Here is a 21,443-nt window from a genome sequence, read left to right as displayed (position 1 = left end):
CAATCAATTTCTGGGTTACTGAAAGATAACACAAATCTACTTATACCATGAGTAACCTTAGCTGGGAGTGTAATCTGGATATATTGGGTCTTATTTCCCTTAAGCGATCTTCCTTTCTCTAAAGCATTTAGTCTGTTTTGAGAAATGTTCTATTTTTTAAATAGCTCAAAGGGTCAGTATTCTTCCAAAATGACCAAGTCATAAAAGACATTATTAGGAAATGGTTCTACAGTTTATCATACCAAGGAGACAAGTAAATACAATGCATGATGCCAGAATGAATCCTGTACCAAAAGGGGAAAGGCTGTAAAGGGTATTAATACAGAATCAACTGACAAAGCTGGAATGTCAGCAGTAAAACAGGTAAGAACACCATGTATCAGTATTAGAAATTCCAGAAGCTGATGGCTGCACTGCAGACATGGAAGACAGTGCAACACAACATCTTTATCACCTCAAATTATCCAGTGAAAAACACTGTGGATGTGGAGAGAGAGAAAGCATGTGTGAATGAGCAAAACAGGTGAGGCACATGCTCTAGACACCATTGGTAGAGTCCTGGGTGTGGCGCTGTAGGGTAAGCACTTGACTGCTAACCACAAGGTTGGTGGTTCAAACCCACCATCTGCTCCTTGATAACCCTACACCGGGTCACTAAGAGTCAAAACTAACTTGATGTCATTTTACAGCAACAGACATCATTGTCACAATTTTTCTGTAAACTGGACATTCTCAGATTTAAAAAATTACAATCTCATTGGTGCCTTTTGCTTTCTTATCTCTGATACTGTTTGTTGTTGTTATGTGTCGTGGAGTCGGTTCCGACTCAGAGCGACCCTGTACAGGGTTTCTGAGGCTGTAAATCTTTATGGGAGCAGAAAGCCTCATCTTTCTTCCGCAGAACAGCTGGTAGTTTCGAACTGCTGACCTTAAGGTTTGCAGCCCAATTTGTAACCACTACGCTACCAGAGGTCTTTAGTCTTTTCTCCTGGGGCTATAAGGCGGTACTATTTGACCTCCATGTCCCCTTTACCCTCCTTTGGACTCTTCCTTAATCCCACTCTCATGGTCTCACATGGAACTTGTGGCTAGCAATCCAGTACAGATCCCACAGCACCACACCAGGCCGCCAGGACACGGCATAAATGCACTATCAAACATCATTGAAAGCACGCAAACAGCCAAAGACAAGAGAGATGACCAGGACCTCATACCTTACATATGTGCAAAGATTTTGCCAAAAGAGTGAAAAGAGAACCCACATACTGGGAACAAAATTGGGGCCACAACAAGAGACAAATCTCAAAATTCTATAGAAAACTTCAAGACCTCAACAAGAAAAAGACAAATAATCCAATTAAAAAGCAAACCGCTGACATGAACAGACACTGTACCATAGAAGACACTCAGGCAGCCAACAAACATAAAGAAATGCTCACAATCACTAGCCATTAAAGAGATGCAAATAAAAGTATTAAAAGAAAACTTTTATGAAATAATAAAGAACAAATGCTGGTGAGGGTGTGGAGAGACTAGAACCCTAACGCACTGCTGGTACCTTGCAGGGTAACTAATTCTATCTTATGGTTCTGCTAGCCAAATTTCTCTATTCTGTAATGTATTGTAAATCCCGGCCTGTATGTCTGTGATTAGAAGCTCTGGTACGCAGTGGTTACGAGTTGGGCTGCTAGCCTCAAGGTCAGCAGTTCAAACTACCAGTTGTTCCGTGGGAGAAAGATGAGGTTTTCTGCTCCCATAAAGATTTACAGCCTCGGAAACCCTGTACAGGTTCACCATGAGTGGGAACCAACTCCACAGCACATCACCACCACCGCCACCATTCCTTGATTATGGACCCATTTTGAAGCAAATTGCTAAGGGTGGGGCTAAGTCCAACTTTACTAGGGAGTCCCTGGGATTGCAATGCAGGATAAAGTTCTGGACTGTAAGGTCAGTTTGAGCCACAAGGTCAGTGGTTCAAGCCCACGAACCGCTTGTGGAAACCCGAGGCTGTAAGTTTTCATGGGGAAAAAAAGCCTCATCTTTCTTCCTCAGAGTGTCTGGTGGATTCAAACTGCTGATTAGCAGCACAATGTGTAACCCAGGACTCCTTTGATTGACAATAAAAAGTTGAAAAAGAAGAGTTCAAATATTTAAACATACGCCTTTTCTGTCTTGAAAGATCTGTCACATGCCGGGCAGTAAAGGTCATCATGAATCTCCGCATCCTCAGCCACATCACTGTCCTTACCTATGAGAAAAACATGTAGAATCCTGTTTGATTAAAATACAAATCAAATCTGAAGTACATGAAAACTCTGCATCTTTAGTAATGATTACAATTGTACATAGTGAGGTGTTTCCTTACAAGAAACCAAACAATGATGTTGTTGCTAAGTGCAGTTGAGTCAGTGCCAACTCATAGCAACCCTTTAGGGTTTCAGAAGAGTGGATGATGGGTTTGAAGCACCAACCTTGCTTATCCTAAAGTGCCACACCAGGACTCCAAATGATAACCAGGGCTTAAAATCAGCATTAACACAATAAGACATCCAACTAATTAACTTTATCTTTCAAATTATTTTTCACAAATCTATTTAGAAGATACCACAAACAACCCACAAAGTTCTGGATATGAGCTAAGTATAGAAAATTAAATTAACAGCTCATCAGAAAGCAAATAGTACAACAAAGGTTTTTTCAACTTATCTCTTGAGGAAGATTTGGTTCACACATATCTACAACTGTGTTCTACTCTTAAATGCTTAAATTGGCTTAGTTTACAAACTTCCATCATTACTGTTTGTGTTCTGTCAATTCCGACTCATAGAAACCCCATGTGACAGAGCAGAGTTGTCCCATTGGGATTTCTTAGCTGTTTTCTGTACGGTGACAGCTTGCCAGGTTCTCTCCTGTGGAATGAACCACCATTCTTTCCTTTAGCAGTTGAGGATTTGCCTGCTGTAAAAACCCTGGACTAACTCAATCAGTAATAAAGACCACTAGACAGGATGCAAGTAAAACTCTGGACCATTCATTCTCAGGCATATCCCATCAATTCCCAGAGTCTTTCTGTATCAGTAAAATGAGGCTAATTCCACGAGCAAAATCTACATTTAAGGGGCACTGTCTGAGGATCAAGCAAGATTTTATATTTGAAGGCACTGTACAAAATGAAATTCTATATCATTGTGTCACTTTATATTCATAGAGCACTTTTATCGTTTTCAAAGGAACCCTGATGCGGCACAGTGATTTAAGCTTTGGGCTACAAGGTCAGCAGTTGAAATCCACCAGTTGCTCTGAAGGAGGAAGATGAAGCCATCTGCTCTCATAAAGATTTGCAGTCTCCGAAACCCTATGGAGGAGTCCATCTCTGTCCTCAATGGTCACTATGTGTAGGAATCAACTTCACAGCCGTGGGTTATCACTGTCAAAGCACTTCAACAAGTACTACACTACACTTCTGATTCATTAGTAAGACAACTTCCTAATCATTTTGAATAAATTAAATTTTGTCATTCTATCACAGGTTATTCAAATGAAAAACCTCATTTGTAAATATGCAAAAATGGATGATGTTTGGATCATTCAATTATCTTACTCTTCATGGGCTAAAGGCAACTGGGACAATCAAATACACAATCATTCTCACTAATACACAATCCTCACCCTTTAAACCAGTCACATTTCTGTGCTCTAATGACGGAGGCAGAGACAAGTAACCCTGCAGTAAGCAAAGAGGAGAGCCTCTAGTCGGAAGGGAGAGGCAGAGTTTCCATACACCACACAGACTCCAGCACGGTATCAGCTTTGCTGGAAATAGTTGTTACTAACACAGCCTACGGCTCATTGTCTGTCCTTTAATAACCAATCAGTTACACTTGTCAACATGCCCACTTACTTGTCCAAATACTTCCACAGCCAGAAGCACAAATCATTCAGAACATGGTCTGAAAAGAGCTGTTACCAAACTAGACTATTTCAACAGACCCCTTTTGTTTGGCTCATACAGGATTATTGTTCATTTGAATTACTTGTCACATTTAAAATTTAAGAAACGTCACATATAAATTCAGATTTAAGAACAAGAGCCAACACACCAACCACAATGGCACACATCCCCTCCATTGTCACAGCCAACTGGAGCTCCAGTGCCAGCAGGCTTGCCATGTGCTTGTAGATTCTCTGTTGTCTTATCCCAGTAGTGCCCCTTCACTGGCACAAGGCCTGCTCTCAGATCGATCTATTTTCTAAAATGACTCAATGAATGGAGAGAAAGTTACCATCCTGTCCATCTGTGGGCTCATGCTCCTCCAGCTCATCTTCCTCCGATCCATCTCCAAACTCCTTCCCGTACCGCGCCTCCATCTCCCTGAGCTCCTTCTCCAAGTCGGCCACCGTCATCCAGCTCTGTTCTCTGTACTGCTCAGCCAACCTAGGCACACGACAGGACAGCTGCACTCACACCATGACGCAGTCTCCATATTGTTTTAAGTTATCTGTTAAGCTGCCTCCCATGAAAATGTCTACAAACTGTCAAAGGCAACACTTTGTTAAAACTGGGGTAAAATCACGTAAATGTTAGCTCTTGTAGGGTTGATTTTAATTGCGCTACTAGATAATGAAGGAGCCCTGACAGCGTAGTGGGTTACGTGTTGGGCTGCTAACCACAGGTCAGCAGTTCGAGTCCAGCAACTGCTCCACGGTAGAAAGATGAGGCTTTCTGCTCCCATAAAGATATATAACCTCAGACACTCTATGTAGGGTCAGAACCAACTGAGTGGCACACAACCACCACTATACCACCATTAGATAATGGGCTATGAAGCAGGGAGTTCTTAGCAACTTCCTAAAAGGTTTTCAGGTAATTTTAAGTCTGATTTTAAGTGTTAAGTGTTAGTTTTCAAAAGAAGCAGGGTGAGGCAGATGGAATTTTCAGAGTGAGTGTTGGTTTAAAGAATGTCATTATGTTCTGGACACTTTTACAGCAATTCCTAACAAAACCTTAAAGGAGCTAGCACTAGAAACTTAAGAGTATTCAGACTGACAAAGAGGCATTATGGCATGGTAGTTAAAAACAGCAAGGGTTCCAACTTCAGAAGGGTTGGGTCTAATTCCCGCCTCTGCAATTAACCCACTAAGTGCTCTTGGGCCAATCTGCCTTATTTCTTTAAAAGAACAAGGATAAAAAGAGCATTTGACAGAATCGTTGTGAGGAAAGACCTTAAATTAGAGCCCTGTACAAAGTAAGAATACAACCAACATTGTTGCTGTTGAGGGCCAATGAGTCAATTCCGACCCATAGCGACCCTGTATAGGGTTTCCAGGGAGAAACTGGTGAGCTTGAACCACCGACCTTGCAGTTTAAACAACTTTACAGTCTGACGAATTAGCCCACAGCGCCACACCAGGACTCCTTAACCAACATTAGTTATTACAAAATTCCACAAGTGTCTGTAAAGGATCTTCAGTATAAAGACACTTTGAAGCTAGCCATCCCAATAAAACTAAGACTGTTTACACAGTAGGTGAAGAAACACTCTACTGCTAAAATATATTTTGAAAAATAAAAAAAAGCAAGGATGAAGCTTTCACCCGACATGGAAGCGCACGCCAAGTCTCCACGGACATCCCTGTGGGCTCTACTGAGACAAGGCCCCAGTCGTGTGGTACGCACTTGGCTTGCTTTAGCTTCTGTTGCCGCCTCATCTCTTGGGCTTTCCTCGCCTTCTCTGCATTCTGCTCTTCCACCAGTTTCCGATGAGCCTGCACTCTTTTATCTCGTTTACGAATGAAAGCTACCAGCTGTCGGACAAGTTCATTCTTCTCTTTCCTTGCTTTGTCCCGGACCTTCTTGTTTTCTTTTTCCATGGCTCGTTTTTCCCAGCGGTTTGAAGCTTGCCGAGTGTCATATTCTTCCTTCCAAGCAAAGTTCTTCTGTGTGCAGAAACTCTGCCAATAAGCGTAGAAAGGATGGACTACCTAGGGGCAGAAAAAATAGTCTGTTTAAGTCTAGATTTAAAAAAAAAAAAAAGAAAAGAAAATCAACAAATATTAGTGATGCAAAACATCTTCTAGCCTTCTCTATTTTATTTTCAAGATTGTACAACTATCAATGGAGAAGACAGCTCTTCTAATGCTTTGCAGCTGAAATCCCTCTTCAGCAAGCATTCAGTAAGAACAAGAACCTGGCTGACCGTAGGGTCAATGCTAGGGGGAAGGCAAGGGCACTGAGCACGACAGAGCTGAGTGCTCCTTCAAGAAGGGTGAGAGAGGAAGAGAAGATGGTCGAGGCTGGGACTGTAAACCAGAGTCAGTTTTGTTGTTGTTTTTAAATAAAAGGTGAAAACACTGTAATGACATGTTAAAATGTTGACAGTTTAAATATATATATGTACTCTAAATTTTAGCACACATCGAAAAAATTAAAAGACTGTAATGAACACTAACTATAAGGTGGCAATGAACTTTATTTTTTCTTAACATTCTCTGTTTACCGTATCATAGTCACTCTGAGAGTCACCAAAAGTTGGAAAATCCTCAGCTTCATCCTCTAAGACAGATTCCAGTTCTTCCTTTGCAATCATTTCAAAAACATGACGATACACCGCATAGAAACCCTAGAAAACAGTAACAGAAACGCAAATTCCTAGTAATTGTGAGGGCTAATCACCAACAAGGTTTTTAAAATATAATACAACAAACCGTGTTGTTGACGAGTCACACGACCAAGCATTATCACTGTTGTTGTTGTCAGGTGCCATCAAGTCGGAATCGACTCATAGCGACCCCATGCACAGCAGAAAGAAACAATGTCTGATCCTGGGCCAACCTCACTACCGCTGCCACACTTGAGTCCATCAATGATGCCACCTGGCAGATCCATCTCGTTAGGGGTCTTCTACTTTTTCTCTGACCCTCCACCTTACGCAGCATGACATCCTTCTCCAGCAACTGTTTCCTCCGGACAATATGTCCAAAGTATGAGAGACGAAGCATAGCCATCCTGGCCTCCAAGGAGCACTCTGGCTGCACTTCTTCCAAAACAGATCTATTGGTTCTTTTGGCAGTCCATGGCACTTTCAGTATTCTCCTCCAACACCACAACACAAAGGCATCAATTCTTCTACGATCCTCCTTATTCACTGTCCAGCTTTCACATCAATATGAGGCTATTGAAAACACAATGGCCTGGGTCAGGCGCACCTTAGTCCTCAAGCTGACATCTCTGCTCTTCAACACTTTAAAAAGTTCCTGTGCAGCAGATTTGCCCAGTGTAATACGTTGTCTGATCTCTTGACCGCTGCTTCCACGAGTGTTGATAGTTGATCCAAGAAGAATGAAGTCCTTGACAACTTCAATCTTTTCTCCATTGATAAGAATGTTGTTTATTGGTCCAGTGGTGAAGATTTTTGTTTTCTTGACATTGAGATGTAATCCATATCGAAGGCTGTGCTCTTTGATCTTCATAAGTAAATGTTTCAAGTCCTCTTCACTTTCAGCAAACAAGGTTGTTATCATCTGCATATCGCAGGTTGTTAATCAGTCTTCCTCCAATCCTGATGCCACGTTTTTCTTCATAGAACCCAGCTTCTCGTATTATTTGCTCAGCATACAGGTTGAATAAGGATGGTGAAAGAATACAACCCTGTCTCACACCTTTCCCAATTTTAAAACATTCAGTGTTCCCATGTTCCGTTCGAACAGATTTCTCAGAAGTACAATTAAGTGTTCTGGAATACTCATACTTCTCAATGTTGTCCATAGCTTGTTATGATCCACACAATCAAAAGCCTTTTCATAGTCAATAAAGCACAGGTAAACATCCTTCTGGTATTCTCTGCTTTCAGCCAAGATCCATCGGATATCAGCAATGATATCTCTCGTTCCATGGCCTTTTCTGAATCCAGCTTGAACCTCTGGAAGTTCTCTGTCAATATATGATTGTAGCTGTTTCTGTATTACCTTTAGCAAAACTTTACTCACTTGAAATATTAAAGAGATTGTCCTATGATTTCTGCAATCTGTTGGCTCACCTCTCTTTGGAATGGGCATAAATATTGATCTCTTCCAATCAGTCGGCCAGATAGTTGTCTTCCAAATTACTTTGCAGAGATGAGTGAGTGCCTTTTGTGCCACCTCACTTTCTTGAAAGATTTCAATTTTTATTCCATCAATTCCTGGTGCCTTGTTCTTTGCCACTTCTTTTAAAGCATTATCACTAGGATGACAGTTAGATGCCCACTGGCTGCTGGTTATGATGGATCTAAGGATGAGGGCAATTTTCTAAATTTCACATGTTATAATAAGCAATGGGTCACCTTCCCTAAGACAGTAATTTTCAGAGTCCTCTCTGTATTTCAGAGCCTTTCCTATGTGCTCAGTAAGAAGCTAGGATGAGCTCCCTTTCCTTACCTTCTCATCATCTCCGTAGCCAGAGTAACAGGTAACAGTGAAATAGTGAAGCAAATCTAGGCTGTCGTCTTGATACTCTCCATCAAGCCCACCTTTCAGCAGAGCCTCTCTGTGATTGTCATACCTAAAACACACATGACACCACCAGTAAAGGTTTAGTAAGTAAGAATCCAAAAGGATGCCTTGCTGTGAAACCACCAAAGGATCATTATAGCACCATTTCAATGTGTCTAAGACACAACCAAAGCAATTTAAGAAAAATATTGACATGGAAAAAGTCAATAATCCTTCATAGAACTGCTGATTCAAACTTACTAACCTAGAGGCATTGTTGTTCAGTGCCATAGAGTCGGTTCCAACCCATAGCAACCCTGTATAGGGTTTCTGAGGAGCAGTTGGTGAGCTTGAACCGCCGACCTTGCAGTTCAAACGGCTTTGCAGTCTGGCGCATTAACCCGCAGCGCCACACCACATATGAATGGGGCATTTCAGAAGGCAGAGAACTTCAAGATCTCTCCCTGCCAGGCAGGGGCTGTTCCACGGCAAAGAAACATTACTGAGGAAGACAATGCTAGACATAATCTGGTCCGTGGACTAACTGTACACTTGGGGTATGGGAATTTACCAGTGGATACCAGAGTAAAAACTCTTCCTACATTCATGTGAACTGAGTCTACAGAATTTTAACCATAGATAACTGACGAACTATAGCGATTATAATAATACTGATTTGTTTACTCTGAGCTTGCCATTTTCAGCACTTCACAGGCAAAGCTGAGAGTATGCCTACATCCACTGTGAATGACAAACACACAGAGCATGAGTCCATGTAACAGCAAGTACTGCACTAGGGGCTCACGTGTACACTATCTCAAACATTCCTCAGAGCAACTATCATGTAGATATTACCGCTGCTTGACAGAGAATTGAAGTTCAGAGATATTAGCTATTGTCGATAATAATCAAGACAGAAAAAACAAAATTCCAAACTAGGCCCTTACACTGGGTCCTTGGCCACTAGCATCCAGGTAATAAAAACTGAACCACGGCCAACAAGTCAATTCCAATTCACAGCAACCCTGTGTAGGGTTTGCAATGCTGTAAATCGTTACTCGAGCAGAAAGGCTCCTCTTTCTCCCACAGAGTAGCTGGTTGATTCGAACTGCTGACCTTATTCTAGCAGCCCAATTCAGGTTAATAGGAGAGCTACTAGGCAGGAACCTCAAGCCCATTCATCAATGGAACAGGAATAATAACCCAAGATCCAGAAGAGAGGCTAGAGCCACAGGAAGTCAGGAAAGACTTTTGAAACTCTCAAGACAGACAGCAGCATTTCTAAGGCTAGATCTTCAGATTCAGGGAGAGAAGTTTAGATCCTGATTTTCTTAGGAAAGACAAACTTCATTTTCTTTACAGCCTTTCTTTCTTGACAGCCAGCTTCGGTAATGTTGACACATCGAAGACCTGACAGCAGCCCTAAACGCCCACCTGCTCCTCTCTGCAAGTAGCAGGATCCTACACGTTTATGTCCCGGCATGAAACCTATTCCTTTTAACAAAAAGCTCACCAAGGAGCTGAAAACTCAGAACTTCACTCAACAGAGGAGTTGATCTGGAAATGGTGTTAAATTATCAGATTATCATTAATAGGGCATTTGTCACTAGTGTTCACTCAATTTGTTCATACAAAGTAGCTCTATGGAAAATACAACACTTCTTGCAATATTGAGAGACTATAATCATTTTGAAGGCCAAGTCCACATTCCTGCTGTCTGACTGATAACAGTAAATTCACCATCCATCCTATTTCATGGCAAAGTCACATGAAGTATGAAAATCAAAGCTATGTACACTGTCAAACTTTCAGGGCCTGTGTCCTTGCCGACAAAAAGGCAGGCATTTGGAAGAGACATCTCTAAGGTTCCTTCCTGTTCAAATAATCATTTTTGAGTATTTAATGAACTGCCAAACTTCATTCATTTAATGAACCAAAGCCATTTAATGAACTGCACTAGTTTTTTTAAAGACCCTAGACTGACAATTCCTCCCAACAAACGGAAGTAGGATAGAAAGCACAGTGTGATGCTTACTTACCAGGCTCTTTCCTGAGGGTCACTCAACACATCATATGCTGCTTGGATTAATTTAAATTGCTCAGCTGCCTCTGCAGCATTATCCAGATTTTTATCTGTCAAAATAAAGTCACAGAACTTTTGTCATTAAAAACGGAAGAGACCTCTTCCAACACAAATGCCATATGGAGATCAGGAGGGTACAGAGCAAAAAGGACTTAGGAAAAAGCAAAGGGATCCCAGGTGATGGTGGCGAATTGGGATTTGTTACAAACATCTACTTGAGTAGAAGGAATTCTAGCCTCTCCCTTAAGTCCTGGCTTTCAGCTGGATGCCCACCTGTGGTATCGATAAATGGAAACTCCTGATTAATATGCATTTTATCTTTAAAAGGAGAAAATCATACACACTCAGTTATGAAAAGAAATATTTGCTTAACATTAGGTAATGTTCAGTGCCCACGTTATCTTTGAGATCTTCTTATCAATGTAAATTTAAATAAATCTCAATAAGTTTTTTAAATATATGCTAACTACTTATTTTTCCCTTAGTTGTACTTCCTTAGAGCTGGAATTCAAAAGCATCTTGCCTCTGTGTGGTAGAAAGCCTCCAAAATGGCCCCAATGATCTTCATTCCACATTACTGGGTTGGTCTGGGCAACTAACAACCAAAGGCTGAAGTGATATTATGCTACTTTCAAGGTCAGACCAGAGTCCCCATCTTAGGCATGCCTTCAGCCTCTCCCCCCTACCCCGCCCCCCCATCTTGGATCACTCTTAGAGGAGGTAGCCCATAGAGAATGGTGGTCTCTACTTCACAGCCGGCAAGGAACTGAGGCCACCACGAACCATGGAGTGAGCCTGAGAGCAATCTCCAGCATAGCCAAGCCTGGGATCACTGCAGCCCAGCCAACATGATACTTCATGAGAAACCCTGAGCCAACGTCACGTAGCAAAGCTTTTCCCAGATTCTGACGCTCAGAAGTTGTGAGAGTTTATATAATGAAATGCTTGACATTTGTGTTGCTGCTGTTTAAAGCTCTATGTTTTGGGGTAATTGGTAAGTGAAATATTTTGAATCTACTATATGAAACACACTAAAGTTCAAGTTGTAAATCAAAATTTGTCTTCTCAAAGGTTAGAAGAAAATCTAACAGAAATGCGTTCCCTACAAATGGTCTTGCACTTAAAATAGGACCATTAGCGCAGCTCTCACACAGGGCCTAAGTCCTGCAGCTGACTTTCTGCTCACAACTCACAGAGATACTTCCACAAGGATTGCAATTTTTCCAGAGCTATTTGCTAAGATGCTAAAACACAAAAAAACTTTAAAGTATTAGTTCTAGTGAGTCAATTATTTAAAAAAAAAAAAAAAAAAATCTCCTTCCCAGTAGGCTGGTTGCATATCAGAAGTAACACAATGTCAGTCTAATTCTCTGTGCATGTGGTAGTCCATGTGAAGACAGACAAGGTCTCATCTCCCAAGCTTTCTTTCCTCTGGACTAAATGCTTTGACTTCTCATGGCATGCCTTTTTTACTGTCAGATGCCATCAACTCAGTTCCAACTCACAGCACAACAGGACACAACACTGCCTGGTCCTGCACACTCCTCACCCTTCTCACTATGCTTAGGGACATTGTTGGAGCCACTGTAGCAAGCCATCTCTTAAGGGGCTTCCTCGTTCTCACTGATCCTCTACATGCTGTGGTGGTGGTGGTGGTGGGGGGGTGTATATCCTCGACTCATAGCACCACTGTATAAAGCCTTTATGGGAGCAGAAAGCCTCAGATTTCTCCTACCTACATGCCGCACTTCCCTTACGATACCTGCAATGGAAGCCTTGACTTCAAAAATGGTCTGCTAGGCACCAATTACCACTAAGGGGCCATTCATCATTTCCTTTCCTTAGAACATCATGCTGGTAAGCACTGTCATATTTTTGTTGTTGTTGTCGTTAGGTGCTGTTGAGTCCATTCCAATCCACAGTACCCCTGTATAGGGTTTCTGAGGAGCCTGAACCGTTGACCTTGCAGTTCAAAGCGACTTTGCAGTCCAGCGCATTAACCCACAGCGTCACACCAGGCTCCTCCTTAATCACTGTTGCTAATTAAATTAGCTCTTTTAGCAGCAACATCACCTTGTTGTTGTTGTTGTTAATGCCGTGGAGTCGGTTCCGACTCATAGTGACCCTGTACAAGGTTTCCAAGGCTATAAATCTTTACAGGAGCAGAAAGCCTCATCTTTCTCCCATGGAACGGCTGGTAGTTTCAAACTGCTGACCTTGTGATTTGCAGCCCAATTCGTAACCACTACGCTACCAGAGCTCCTTAAACTATGCTAAATTATACAAAAAGATTCAAGTATCTTCCACATTAATTTTTGACAAAACAATCAATATCTGTATAATGGATTTTTTAAAACCTAAAATGTAAGACATAATCTCTTCTGTGGCACGTCCTCTAACATCCTGTACCCTTTTCTCTTACAGCCTTTACTGTGGAGGCAGGAAAAGCTAAAATACTTGTTTACCCAACCTCCACTGCTGCTAGGAATGACCACATACACAGTTCTGACTAATGAGATGAAAGCAGACATTTGATTTCTGTCTTCTTTCCTTTGTTCTTGTCTTTTCTGTGGACACCATGGCTGGAGCTTCAACAGCAACCTTGAGATCATGAGGGATTAACCAAGAGGTTCATAGAGACAATGGACCTGGGAATGCTGAGCCACTGAATCGCTGCCAGAAGGTTATTACTTCCACGCCTTCCCACTGATGAGACGAGAAAAAATGAATGGCTTATTTAAAAAATAATAATAATAACAACTTCCACCTACACTAGCAAATTCTTCATTACTGGGATCCTGCAACAACCACGATTAGGCACTCCTGGAAACCCAGTATCTGATATGGCTGAGTATGAGTCCTCCTTAGCAACAGAACCCTGATTTTGCTTGGAGTGACTACATACCCTATGACAAAATATCTCCACAGAAGTTTGGGTAACGAGGTGATCCAGTTCTAGTGAGTCAGGCATAAGTACACGTCTACTAAGTGAAATGTCCAGAAAAGACATCTCTTCCTGATGAAGAGATGGACTCATCTGGTGCCTTATCCACCCCTTTGTCCTGCCCATGTCGACGGCTGCAGGAGGACTCAACTCCCAACTATGAGGACAGCGACAGAGACTACTGTTAATGCATAACGAATACCTACACTTCCTTTCTTCCAATAACTGAACCTATGAGGACAGCAACAGAGACTACTACTGTTAATCCTAACAAATACCTACACTTCCTTTCTTCCAATAACTGAACCTTGGTTTTATGTTGAGTACTTGGCCCCTAGAAAAGAGATGGCATTTCCCAGCTTCCCTGAAGCTTAAAGGAGTCCTGCTGACATATAAGATAAGCACTGAGCTGTTAACTGCAAAGATCGGTGATTCAAATCCATCATAGGCTCGCAGGAGAAAGATAAAACTGTCTGCTCCCGTAAAAAACACAGCTTCAAAAACCTTATACAGGATGGCTATGAGTTGCAGAGGGTCAGCTTGCTTGGGGGCGGGGGTGGGGGGGTGAGAAGGAATGGTTCTTGAGGCTTAGGTGCAATCATGTGGCTAAGTGCTGGTCAATAAAGTCTATAGTTTTCTATGGGAGCTTTTAAGACTCCTCCTTATAAGGCAATGAACACACACTCTCATCCTTCTTCATCTTTTTCTTCCTTCTGCTGCCTGTTAGTCCTACCTGCCACCTGGGACCTGAGGAGGGTCCCATAGGAGAATCTAAGACTTGATGAAGAAGAAGGGGTATACCAGCTCTTGCCTGTCTGTCTCTGGACCAATACATAAGAGAGTAATAAACGTCTATGCCTGACACATAAGCACTTATACTCTATACAAGGACTCTAGGGTCTTTAGAATGGCGGGGCCCTAGGTCTTGAATGGCTCCATCAAACAGCTGCAGCCACCTCCTAGGAGATAAAATAAGCAGAGACTGCTTAGGTGAGTGACACTGTAGTTGTTGAATACCCCTCCTTATAGTACATTTGATGGATACTGAATTGTGTTTGACAGATGCCAATAGGAGATTAAATGAAGACAAAGACATGCTGACCATTTTTACCTAGACTCTCACCATGATGGTGAAAGTATCAAGATAGTGCATGTAACAGGCTATACTGACTGTAATAGCGTTATCTAATTGTTTTATTTTTCTCATTTAACAAGGTGGCTCCAGGTGCTTGATGAAGCCATCAAAGACTTGGAGCCCCATCATTCTACTAAGGCTTGTGTCCTTGTATTGAGTATACGCACGTATGAGGCAGATGTAGATGTTTATTGCTATATACATTCAGGAGTCCTGGTGTGGCGCTGTAAACTAAGCACTTGACTACAAGGTAGGTTTGAACTGTAAAATCGGCATTTCAAATTCACCAGGTGGTCTCAGAAACCCTACACAGGGTCGCTGTGAGTTGGAACCAACTAGACAGCACTTAATAGCAACAACATATATAGTCTACAACCCTTCAACCTGAACGCACCCAATCTTGTCTCATCTCGGAAGCTAAGCAGGTCGGGCCTGGTCAGTACTTGGATAGGAAACCACCGAGGAATAACCGAGTAGATAAGCACAAGACAGCTATCTGCTAGGTCAGAGGTTCAAACCTACCAGCTGATCCTTGGAAAACCTATACAGGGTCACTGAGAGTAGCAATTAACTTAACAGCACACAATAACATGATATACTGGGTTGCTATGAGTCAGAACTGACTCGATGGCACTGAGTTTTGAGGATAATATGAGAAATCTGATTAAGTCAAAATTGTTGTTGTTAAGTGCCGTCGAGTTGGTTCCGACTCACAGTAAACCTGTACAAAGTTTCTGAGGAGCAGCTGGTGGGTTTGAACTGCCAATCTTGCAGCTCACAATCTAGTGCTGAGAGAGTCAGCAACCGAATCTTATTGCATACAATTGATTGTAAATACTGAAGAAAAAGGGTACATTTTCAAGGTTTTCTTTTTATTAGTACTATACCTTGTCCAAGGACTTCTGGTGTGGCTCTGTAGGATCAGCACTGGACTATGAACCACCAGGTCGGTGGTTCAAACCCACCAGCTTGGAAACCCTACACAGGGTGACTATGAGTTGGAACCGACTTAACAACAACAACATACTTTGTCCGGAGTCCTGATGTGGTGCTATAGGATAAGTACTAGACCACAGGTCGGTTTGAACCATAAGGTCAGCAGTTCGATTCACTAGCTGATCTTTGGAAACCCTATGCCTCCTAATCCTTTCTACTGTGCCTCCGGCACTGTTCCCAGATAGATAATGCCTTTCAAGCTCGCAGGGGAAGCAGCTCTTTTCTGAAACAGGATCAAGTGAAGCTGTCATCCTCCTGAGCACTGACCCTTTATTCACCCACCACTCCGCCACCACCCACCACCCAGTCTACTGGCCGCTTAGTCACTCCCGTAACTCACTGAAGATTTTGGCACTTGGCTCAGAGTTTCCACCCCAGGGCCTCTGGACATCCAGAGTGACTCCAAAATCCCCAGACCTCCTTATCTCAGTCTCTACTCTTCAGTCTAGTCCCCATCCCCCTATACCCCCCAAACCATTCTTTCCACTACAGCCAACAAGATCCTTGTGAAACACAAATCTATCACTTCCCACCTTGCTTCCAACTCAATGGCTTTCTAGAACACTTGGGAAGACTGTGGCCTCAGGGATCTTTCTTCCAATGTGTCACCCTTTCCATTCCCTGGACTGGGCCACACATTCTCTGCCTCCTTCTGCCCAAACTCTTCACACTGGCTTTAGATCTCGTCAGAGATGTCACTTCAGAGACACATTTCCTAGACTATGATCTTCACCCACTGCACCCCTACACAAACCTAGTCTAGGTTATGTACAAGTGCTCATTTTAGGGGGTGATAAAGGCACGAAGTGACTGGCTTAAAAGGGTTCAAGAGGAAGTATAGTTTAAAAGTGTGCAGGGCAAGAACACCCACACTTGCAGATGGTACCCACTTGGCCTGGCTTTGATGACTGGATGATCAGAGCTCAACCAGAAGAAAGAAGAGGGAAAAAAAAAGTAATCTGATACAACTCGATGAACTTGATCTACACCTATGGATGCAGTAACTGAAAAGAGGGAACAAATCCTTACAGCAAGAAACATTCCCACCCCCTCCACACACAGAGTAGACAGAGATGGGCAACTTGGACATTGGATACCCAAAATGGGGGGGAGGGGTGGTGGTGGAGAGACTACAAAGGCAAGAAATGACTGGCTTACAAGCTTTCAAGAGGGAACCTAGAGCCAGGGGGCATGGAGGAAGGCAGAATCTCCAGTGAGTACTATCCAATCTGTCTAGGCGGAGCTTGATGAAATGAAACGCAGATGGGTCACTTGTGATACAATAGTGAAAAATTGTTATCAGGACTGATTGTGAGGGTTGAAAATGTAAAGGTAGACGTTTTATAGCAAGAAAGGGGGTGATTAACTCTCCAGTCTAAGAGCGGAGGTCTCTAGGACCATCAAGGGAGAAGAGCCAAGAGTGGGACCCTACCCAGAGAAGCAGCGAGGCCCAAGATGGAGGCAGAGACGATGACATGGAGTGATGAAGTGGCCGGGGACTTTGGATCCAGAGAGGGAGAGGGACTGTGTGCTGAAGAATGGGGCGGGGAGAGTGTAGGAGGCAGGTTTGTAGGGTATACCCTTTGGTCGATTGATGATGCATGGAGGGGATTGGAAGCACGGCAATGAAACAATATACGATAGAATGAATGTAAAACTAAAGTTCTCTCATGTAAACTATCATATAATTCACAATAAAACATTAAAAAAAAAGTGTGCAGGGGAAGATAGGGTCCCCAGTCCCCACTGACTAGTTTTCATCTTGTTCTAGATGGTCTTATGAAAAGAGATGTGGATAACATTCTTATGATTTAATAGTGAGTAGTTGATATCATGACTAATTGCAACTATCATAACTGGAAAGGTAGAAGTTTTGTAGCATAAAGGAGGGAGTAGTTGTGTGGTTACGAATCAAGCTGCTAACCTCAAGGTCAGCAGTTCGAAACTACCAGCTGTTCCGCAGGAGAAAGATGAGGCTTTCTGTTCCCGTAAAGATTTGCAGCCTTGGAAACCCTGCACAGGGTCACTATGAGTCGGAAGCAACTCCACAGTACTTAACAACAACAACAACAAGTTGATCTTACGTTCCAGACACAGAGGACCCTAGGACCATCAAGGGAGAAAAGCACAAGTGGAATGCGGGACCTTATGCAGAGAAGCAGCCACACCAGAGATGGAGGCAGAGATGAGGACAGGGAAGAGCTGAGGACTCTAGATTCATGGGAAGAGAGCGACTGAGAACTGGCCGCAAGGAGGTAGACTTGCAGAATGTGCCCTTTGGTGGTTTAAATTATTATATATGCCTGAGTGTTAAAAAAAAAAAAGCTAAAATGAATAGAGAGAAATACTGTTAACTGATGGTACATGGAGGGGATTATAATCATCGTAATGAAACAAAGTATATGATTTGTTGAATCTAAAACTGATGATCTGCCCTATAAACTTTCACTCAATTCACAATAAAAACTTAAAAAAAAAAAAAAGTTAATGACAAAGATCAAAGACTACAGTCTTCAGTATGTGTTGCACCTCAATGTAAAGAAAACAAAAATCCTTTATTTTTACTGACAACTGGACCAGTAAAAAACATCATGATAAATGGAGCAAAGACTGAAGTTGTCAAAGACTTCATTTTGCTTGGATCCACTTATGACTGAATCCAAGCAGTAGTCCAGAAATCAAACAACGTATTACATCCACAAATCTCCTGCACAACACCTCTAAAGTGTTCAAGAGCAAAAATGTCAATTTCAGGACTAAGGTAAACCTGACCCAAGTCATGGTATTTTCAAAAGCCTCTTATGCATATAAAAGAAAGTTGGAAGAAGAAATAAGGAAGATTGTCAGAGAATTGATTCATTTGAGTTATGGTGCTGGAATAGAATATTAAAAGTACTATGGACTGCCAAAAGAAGAAACAAATGTATACTGGAAGAAGTACAGCCAGAATGTCTTCAGAAATCAAGATGGTAAGAGTTCATCTTTCATACTTTGCATGTGTTATCTGAAGACACCAATCTCTAGAGAAAGGCATCATGCTTGGTAAGTGGAGGTAGTGGTGGTGTACCATGGATCCGGTTCCAACTCATATTGACCCTGCATAGGGTTTCCAAGGCTGTAAAGTGGAGAGTCAGTAAAAAGAGGAACACCCTCAAGGAGATGGACTGACACAGTGGCAACAGGAACTCAACAGGGCTCAAAGGTAACAATTGTGAGGATGGCAAAGGGGACTGGGCATTGTTTCCTTCTGTTGTCTATGGGATTGCTGAGTCAGAAATGAGTAGAAGGCATCTAACAACAACAGAGTTACCTAGTGAATAAACTAATGAAGTACATCAAAGCCATTATCTGCTGGGGAAGTATGCTTCCCTCAACTATGTAGGCATTTGCAAACCAAAAGTTCTCTAAGATGCCATGAAATTACCAAGATATTTAAAGAAAATATTTGCATTCAGTTCCTTACTGCCCACTATGGTTTCAAAACAGCTGATATTTTAGTAATCTTTTCTTACTTTTTCCTTTCTTTCTTGCAGTAATTTCCAATTAACCACCGAATCTGGTAGCCTTTCCTTTGCAGTAGGTCTTCCACGGGTCTGTCCTCCCTCCCTGAGCCTGAACCTGACAGGGGCCCTGGCCTGCCCACTGTGGAATCCTGGAACGGTGGACTCCCTGCCTTCCTCCTTCGCCTCTCTTTAAGTCACTCAGTTAGTACTGCCCTCCCAAACATCTCAGGAAAACCCAGCCACGACTCTCCATTGCTCCAAAAAGAAATGTCACAGTTCTCAGTCTAACAATTAAAGCCCTCTGAAATCTGACTCCAAATAACTCTTCCAAAGCATTTTAATAGTCATCAAAATTATGCATGCATGTGGTTACATGCATTAATCATCAGCCTCACCTTGCCCCACCAACAGGCATTACTCTAAGACTGCTTCTACAGGATGTTGTACATTATTTTTTTGATTTCCTCATTTCGGACTATCTACTGACTTACTATGATTGAGATTTAGCTCACATACCTCTTCCCCTCCAATACACGAATACATGTTTGTATTGTTTAGCTCTGCTAGGCATATTTCTAAAATGCAGCAATTCCTACCTTCAGTCCTTGATCCATCAACTAGAGATTGATCAACCCCCTGACTCTGGGTCCTCTGTCCTTCCCTTGAGCTCTCCCAACCACATTGGGTGAGCTAAAGGGATGATGTGAGACAAACTGTACCTCACATCATCTTTTGTCCATACTGAGCTCTCCCCCATGCTAATTGGCTCACTTTTCCAAATGCCATTCCTCCAGGACCCAGTTAAAGTCCAAGCCCCACTGCAAGGGAAGCCTCAGACCCTCTCAGTACAGTGATCACTCTCTCCCCTGAATGACCAAGGTATTCATTTATTGTTCTATTAATCCAACTACCAATTTAAGTATGCTGCACTATTTGGTTTGTATCTGTATCTAACTTTTCATGGGCATACGGTCAGTCTTCCCAACAGACTCTGAGATTCCTCCCTGTCTTAGCATTTCAGAGCCTCCACACTAGGGTACAGAGCTCCGGTAGCGTAGTGGTTATGAATCGGGCTGCGAACCACAGGGACAGCAGTTCCAAACTACCAGCTGTTCCGCGGGAGAAAGATGAGGCTTTCTGCTCCCATAAAGATTTACAGCCTCGGAAACCCTGTACAGGGTCGCTATGAGTGGGAACCGACTCCACGGCACATAACCAACCAACCAACCAACACTGGGGTACAGTACAGTGAGTTGCCTAAACTGGAAACTATAAACGTGTTTCTCGATGAATGCTAACATTAAAGCCTCTTAATATGCACCTCTAAGAAGCTGGAGAGTCAACTACTCATCTTGGTTGCTCCTTCTGAAAGATCAGATTACTTAATAAAAGTCACATGGGTCTGGACTACAACCAATAAAACAACCCGGAAGCACCCGTCTCTGTAAACACATAAAGTTCCCTAGGGAAGCCACAGAATGAAAAGTCTGAATCTGAGAATCACCTCCGAAGTGCACTACAGGCTCAGCTTAAGCAGTCCACTAGAAGTCGGGGCGGGAAGACACACCTAAATAAAAGGTATTTTACTAGCTCCCGGTGTCTTGATTTCTGTAAGAGGGAGCCCTAAGTGACACCTCAGTCTGGAGTGAAGTTACAGGCGGCAGAGGCAAACGCCTGGGAAGCTGAGCTGCTTTTTGCCTGGAGCGAGGAAGGGATGAGCCGGCGTGGCCGGGCATAGAGCTCCTCCCTCGCTGGAGTTTGAGATGGGGTAAGGGATGCAGGTGAAGTCCCCAGAATGTGGTCTTTCCCAATAAAGTGGCACTACAGGGTGCAGAGGGTGGGGCGTCCGGAAGGTGATGGGGTCCTCAGGGCGTCTGGAAGGTGATGGGGTCCGGGGAGGGCGCCCATATGAAGAAGGGCAGCGCGGGACTGCCCGCCGAGGCCCCGGCTTGCTGAACAGGGCGGGCAAGTTGTGGGGCGGCCAGGGTACCAGGCCTCCTGGGGTGTGGGTAAGGGATGGGGTTCTTGGCAGACCGCGGCCGCGGCGGACTAGTTACCTGGATGCCATTTCAGGGCCAGCTTCCGATAGGCCTTCTTGAGCTCCTCCTCGCTGGCGTCGCGTCGCACCCCCAACGCTTCGTAGTGACACTTCATGGCCCGGCCGGGTGGGGGCCTAGGGTTGGGGCCCGGGGCGGCGCCTGAGACCGGGCCAGAGCAAAAGTGGCGGCGCTGGCGGTCCTCCTCTCCAGCAGGAGCCGGACCCCCGCACCGGGCCAGCCAGCGAGCGTGGCGGCGGCGGCGGCGTGGCGC

The 21,443-nt window shown here is 43.3% G+C and overlaps 1 protein-coding gene across 1 annotated transcript in view; it reads right to left on the bottom strand.

Annotated features, from left to right (window-relative positions):
* DNAJC21 (DnaJ (Hsp40) homolog, subfamily C, member 21) overlaps nucleotides 1–21,436 on the bottom strand; it is a 57,414-nt gene extending 35,978 nt beyond the window's left edge. The window contains exons 1-7 of the mRNA XM_006875383.1: nucleotides 21,191–21,436; nucleotides 10,512–10,605; nucleotides 8,419–8,542; nucleotides 6,501–6,623; nucleotides 5,681–5,985; nucleotides 4,287–4,438; nucleotides 2,164–2,251 (exon numbers count right to left, since the gene is read on the bottom strand). Of these exons, the coding sequence (XP_006875445.1) occupies nucleotides 2,164–2,251; nucleotides 4,287–4,438; nucleotides 5,681–5,985; nucleotides 6,501–6,623; nucleotides 8,419–8,542; nucleotides 10,512–10,605; nucleotides 21,191–21,287 (983 nt within the window). The 5' untranslated portion in view covers nucleotides 21,288–21,436. The remainder of the gene's footprint in view (nucleotides 1–2,163; nucleotides 2,252–4,286; nucleotides 4,439–5,680; nucleotides 5,986–6,500; nucleotides 6,624–8,418; nucleotides 8,543–10,511; nucleotides 10,606–21,190) is intronic.
* Between the last annotated feature and the right edge of the window lie 7 nt (nucleotides 21,437–21,443).

Source organism: Chrysochloris asiatica, unplaced genomic scaffold, assembly GCF_000296735.1.
Source record: "Chrysochloris asiatica unplaced genomic scaffold, ChrAsi1.0 scaffold00324, whole genome shotgun sequence".
NCBI lineage: Eukaryota > Metazoa > Chordata > Mammalia > Afrosoricida > Chrysochloridae > Chrysochloris > Chrysochloris asiatica.
The sequence above is the reverse complement of the archived record's forward strand: the minus strand, read 5'-3'. Positions and strand labels throughout refer to the sequence as shown.